The sequence below is a fragment of the Pelophylax lessonae genome (assembly GCF_965119305.1).
Source record: "Pelophylax lessonae genome assembly, chromosome: 6".
NCBI lineage: Eukaryota > Metazoa > Chordata > Amphibia > Anura > Ranidae > Pelophylax > Pelophylax lessonae.
In genome coordinates this window covers 92,653,170-92,659,484 of record NC_138773.1, presented here as the reverse complement: position 1 = coordinate 92,659,484, position 6,315 = coordinate 92,653,170, and the positions used below count along the sequence as shown (strand labels likewise).

The window sequence follows — 6,315 nt, the reverse complement described above, 5'->3', positions numbered from 1 at the left end:
GCTGTGTTCTACCTTGCAGCATTGTATAGGTTGTAAAGCTTCCTGACCAAAAACTAGTTTCACTGGCAAACCGAAAAAAAACTAAAATAGGCAAGAGGAAGGTCCCACAGACTACAGTATATGAGTTTGTCAATGTGTGCACAAGTACGACGATCTGTGTTTCTACCGACTGTACGTTAAAGCTGGCATAACAAGGCCTACCCACTAGGTTGCAGAAGATATAGAGCTGGTGTGCACAAAAGCAAAATCACCACAGCAACGATATGCATGTTGTAACTCAACAGAAGCACAGAGAAGAAGCAAGGTAAACCCTGGATTCCATTAATGTCCATGTTTGTCTTCGTGTTTTTTTTGTAATTTGTTTTTATTTTTTTCTTCACTCTATGTAGATTTCAGACGGTATAATTTGTCGCGGAGAGATGGTGGCTTGGGTGAGTGGAGAAGGGTTCTCTCTTCTGTTCTGCTATGTAAAGCTCATCTGTTGAATCAGGGAGTCTAGCAGCATGAGGGAAGCTTGCAGGACATGGAAGAGACGCAATGCTACATGCTGCTGTTTTGGTGATTCTGGTATCTGTGCCGCCACACTTCCTGAATCTTTTTACACCACTTGTGAGCGTTTCCACTTGGGTCCATCAGGTAATAAGTTCGGTTAGGCTGCAAGTGAAGACCACAAAAGTTAAAGTGATAATGCTTACAAATATAGGAGTCCACAAGCATGCAATCAAAGCACCTGAAAAATCTCAATGGGGTATTGTTTTAAAATAAAGAACTGTTTGTTTTAAATTAAAGACGTGTTGAAATCACAAACCTCAACCAGTTAACACTCCACCACAAACCATAGTAACAGAACCAGGAAAATTCATCAGAATAGAGACATTGAAAACGTCTGTGATGACGAAACACGTCAGTCAAGCATGAGGCACGCAAGCACTGCGGTGGCCATCTTTGTTTACATGTCTGTTTCATCCGCTTTCATGTGAGTAGCATTCTTCTGTTTTTTATGCAATAAAAGCTTGTACATATTACACGATTGGATCCCTTTCTTTTATGAGGTGTACACTGGAGGTTTGGTGATGCAGAAAATGCCAGAAGGGGTTATTATCCATGGCTCTTGAACGCACTGGGGATGTGGATATATTGAAGGATAGCTCCCTATATGCTGCCCTGCCACGAGAGTGATACTACACGTCTCTTTGAATGCTCATTAACCACTTGCCGTCTGCTCACTCGAGCACTACTGCGGCAAAGTGGTTGGTTATCGTCTGGCGACGTAGACCTACTCCGAGGCTCGCTCCTGCTGTGTTCAGTCACAGCGGGAGTCGGGCCAGGGGAGGAGCAGCGGCGATCGCCGCTGCTCTTCCCCGATCGTCGGGGAATCGAGTGTGGAGATCCGCCCGCTTGTGTAAACACAAGCGGGCGGATCACCTAAGTGACAGGCAGGGTCAGATTGCAGGGTTCAGCATAGCTGAACCCTGGATCTGTCCTTGTGTCACACAGTCACCTCCCCCCACACACGTTAGTAAGCACCAGGCATACATTAACCCCTCCCTCTCCAATAAAATTAACCCCTTCCCTGCCAGTGTCATTTTTACAGTAACAGTGCATATATATAGCACTGATTACTGTAGTAATGTCACTGGTACCCCCAAAAGTGTCAAAAATGTCAGTCAGGGTTCCGATCTGTCCGCCGCAATGTTGCAGTCCCGCAAAAAAAAAAAAAAAAAATCGCAGATCGCCGCCATTACTCGTTAAAAAAACCCCATCAAAAATGACAGAAATCTTTCCCTTAGTTAGTAAACGCAATAACTTTTGCGCAAACCAATCAAAATACGCTTACTGTGATTTTCTTTACCAAACATAGGTAGCAGAAAACAAATTGGCCAAAAATTTAAAAAAATTTTGATTTTTACATTTTTTTGGGGGGGAATTTCATATAAAAAAAAATGTGAAAATATTGTTATTTTTTCAAAATTTACGCTCTTTTTTTGTTTATAGCGCAAAAAGTAAAAATCGCACAGGTGATCAAATACCACCAAAAGAAAGCTCTGTTTGTGGGGAAAAAGGGACGTAAATTTCGTTTGGGTATGGCGTCGCACGACCGCGCAATTGTCAGTTAAAGTCGCACAGTGCCGAATCGCAAAAAGTGGCTCAGACGTAAGACAGCAAAATCCTCTAGTGGTAAAGTGGTTAATTTGAGGGTCCATTTATTCTGGTAAGAGTTATATTTACATCGAGCACAGTGGTGGATCATTATCCTGTTCTGGGAGCGGCTTCCTTTCTTCACTTCCTCTGTTTACATCAAACTATTGAGAGACTGTGGTTTGCCACATTAGTGGCACTTTTAGTATGTGTCTCCATCCAATGGACTGCTTCATGAGGATTGTGCTATACGCGCATTATATTTTTATTGTGATGATTTAGTAATGTGTTCTATTTGTTCATCTATGTAGCACATCTTTATCAACCTTTAGGCGCTGCACTTTTATATTATTGTGTTTACTTGTGGATCCATCATATCCTATAGTGCTGGCTGCCCTGTCCTTAATTCATTTTCTATTTAGCCTTTCAGTTGAGAGGTGCTGGTCTTCGGCCGGTCATCTATTCATTTGTATTGAGAACTAGCGTGGCTCTTTACCCCCCCCCCCCTTTTTCCCTAAAGACATGCTGGGAAAGAGCTGGCTCATGTGACAGCTGTATATCAATTAGGAAAAAAAACTAAAATAAATACAGTGCCATGATCCATATGCAGAAAAAGAATGGATAATGTAAATTAAACAGTGTGTTTAGTATCACTTTAACTTCAAACCTGCACTGGGACAAGACAAGTGCAACAATAAAATACACATGTGCAGCAAGGGCGGCAACAGATGCATTGAAATCAATTTCAGCAGGGAGAGGCCAAATTTTAATCCATGTGTAGTTACTGCAGTTGAACAGAAGTTGATTGTTCCATTGGATAAAACTGCTGAATCAGCAGCTGCAGCACTGATATGTGTATTCTGACAGTATGGGAGTCTCCCTGCTATCAGAATTCAAAGACAGTTGTTTCATACAGCCCACTGGCTGAACATAAAGACCCAAAAAAAACCTAAACCACATATGGCCAGCTTAACACGTTAATGACACTAACTCAGGATTAAAGAGACACTGGCATTTTTTCCCTTCAGAGCAAAGTGAAAGTTTCTAAAGACAGGCCACCACCTCAGAAAAGTTGACTTCCTTATCTACACTACCTTCCACCACCCTGTTGCAGAAGTCCATACCAAGTAAGCTGCCCCCCCTCCCCCAAACACATGACAGTGTTAAGGCCCGAGATTACCTGCTCAGGCCTTAGAAATGGCTTAGAGCAATGAAGTGAGGCGGCAGAAAAGGAGAATGAACTGGTGGGTATACCTAACTAGGGTGGTGAGCTATCATCTGACACTGTATATAAGTCAAAATTTCCACGCTAATGGGTAAGAGAAAAAAAGTTTGTAAGAATGGCTGCTGCCTACCTCAAAATATAGTGTAAACTATATTCATAAGTGAAGTGAATAGGGAGGTAATTGGCGCTGCCAGATTTAATCACACAGTAAGTAAAGGGAAACAAATAGGGTGTGGTATGTCATATGAATATAATGAACCAATATTTAAAAAGCTAGTAAGTGGTGCAATGCACAAATGCCCAATAATAAATATTAATAAATAGATAAATACATATAATGAATATGTGCAAGTATTGTGACCTTATAAATAAATAAGTATATCATATAATAAACCAGTATTCCGGAAACCAATATATGATATAATGCACAGACGCTCAATAATAAATATTAAAAATAATGCAGTAATAAATAAGTGCAAATTGGGGACAGTGACCTTATAGGTATAAATAAATACTAATATGAAAAAGTGACCATTTGAAAGGTGAATGATAAATCAATTAATAAACAAATTAAAAAATATGGTGAACAAAAATACACGTGAAAACTAGCCAATATGCTAGAAGTGACCAATTAAAGTGATCTCAGGAGAGAAGTATATAAATAAAAAGGTGAAAAAAGTGAATAGGTAAAATTGGAATATATGGGCTATGTGTTCTAAAACTTCAATAAAGGTTGGTAAAAAATATATCAAATATAAAAAGATATCCTATAAAAAGTCCATAAATAAGTGAATGAATGTCCAAGGAGAATGGAAAAAGGAGGGGGCTGCTCCTGATGACGTCCGTTGACGAAACACGTAAAGCGTAGCCACGTCAGTTCCGCTTAAGGGAGACACAGATCCGGTCGCTGGAACGCACAGCGTCCCGTAAGTTACCGCTACACAAGGGGTTTGCGGTCCCTATCACCTGTATGCACGGTACATTGTTTTTAATGGGAGTATTCTGTATTTTTATCTAATAAACTTAAAAGTTGTTATACAGTAATTCATGGAGTCTTTTCTTCCTTGTATTGCCTGGAACCTTCCCTAACTTGATGGATATGCTATATGCATGAGGATTTATCGTCCATAATCTATTCCTATGGGAGAATGTAAACCTGTCTAATTAGACAAGAGTGGAGTACGCGATCTGGTCAGCCGATTGAGGGGCTTATTTGAAATACTTGAAACGCTGGTTACCCCTGCAGGGGTGCCGCCCTTTGGTGAGTGCGGGAAGTTATAAGAGGGGAGCACTGATTTCCTCACCCAGCACCCACGTTTTTCGGATCACCCCGTGACTGACCTCCTATTTCCATTCTCCTTGGACTTTCATTCACTTATTTATGGACTTTTTATAGGATGTCTTTTTATATTTGATATATTTTTTACCAACCTTTATTGAAGTTTTAGAACACATAGCCCATATATTCAAATTTTACCTATTCACTTTTTTCACCTATTTATTTATATACTTCTCTCCTGAGATCACTTTAATTGGTCCCTTCTAGCATATTGGCTAGTTTTCACGTGTATTTTTGTTCACCATATTTTTTAATTTGTTTATGAATTGATTTATCATTCACCTTTCAAATGGTCACTTTTTCATATTAGTATTTATTTATACCTATAAGGTCACTGTCACCAATTTGCACTTATTTATTACTGCATTATTTTTAATATTTATTATTGAGCGTCTTTGCATTATATCATATATTGGTTTTCGGAATACTGGTTTATTATATGATATACTTATTTATTTATTTAAAACAGGGATCCTCAAACTACGGCCCTCCAGCTGTTGTGGAACTACACATCCCATGAGGCATTGGAAAACTCTGGCATTCGCAGACATGGCTAGGCATGATGGGAATTGTAGTTCCTGAACAGCTGGAGGGCCATAGTTTGAAGACACCTGATTTAAAAGGTCACAATACTTGCACATATTCATTATATGTATTTATCTATTTATTAATATTTATTATTGGGCATTTGTGCATTGCACCACTTACTAGCTTTTGAAATATTGGTTCATTATGTTCATATGACATACCACACCCTATGTGTTTCCCTTTACTTACTGTGTGATTACATCTGGCAGCGCCAATTACCTCCCTATTCACTTCATCATCTGACACTGTCACTTTGAACCTGAAGTGGTAAAGTCTCTTTAAAGGAGGCCCAATTTTTTGTGAGCACCCTGCCCTTCCCTAAACACAAATGGCCTGAAAAAACTATTGGTTGAGAACCAGGTGCTCTCTTATTCCCATCCCAATATACTTTACACACTCTGGGCACTTGAAATCCCACGGTGGCCTGAAGTGTATACTAGCAGGATTTCACGTACCAGCTCTGCCAGGAGTCATGGTGATGTTACCTCCACCTCCTGGACGCGTAAACATTTATTTTATGTTTTTGGGGAACAGTTACTAGATTCGTGTCATTTTAAAATTATTTGGGGAGGGGGGCTGGGGGCATGGAAGGTCAACCTAAAGGTTACATGAAAACATTTCCTTTGCCATACATTCCAAGTAGACTTACAGTATGAACAAAAAATGTTTTAAAGTTCTTGGCCTCTGGGCGCAGTTCCTGTGACCATGGAATCTCTCCTTTCAGGACTTTGTTTACTGGATCCACATAATATAGGTGTGGACCCTCTGTAAGGAGCAGCTGACGTCGGCGAGCAAACAGCCCCTGCATATACAAAGAAAGTGATTAGTTTTTAGTACCGAACATTAGTGAATCTTTCTCCCAGATAAGTTGTAACATTTGCAATTAATTAAAACCAATTAACTGCAATACCCATTTTTTGGGGATCTCGCTCTATGCTGTAATTACGAAGTAAAATATTCACAAAAACCTTTGCCACACATTTCCCTCCTTTCCAAAAACACAGTCACACATACATTAACATCT

General features: G+C 39.8%; 1 protein-coding gene across 1 annotated transcript in view; it reads right to left on the bottom strand.

Moving 5' to 3' along the window:
- Window positions 1-357: 357 nt before the first annotated feature.
- The window catches only part of PDPK1 (3-phosphoinositide dependent protein kinase 1), an 89,901-nt gene continuing 83,943 nt past the window's right edge, over window positions 358-6,315 (bottom strand). The window contains exons 13-14 of the mRNA XM_082262144.1: window positions 5,941-6,093; window positions 358-654 (exon numbers count right to left, since the gene is read on the bottom strand). Coding sequence (XP_082118270.1) covers window positions 541-654; window positions 5,941-6,093 — 267 coding nt within the window. The 3' untranslated portion in view covers window positions 358-540. The remainder of the gene's footprint in view (window positions 655-5,940; window positions 6,094-6,315) is intronic.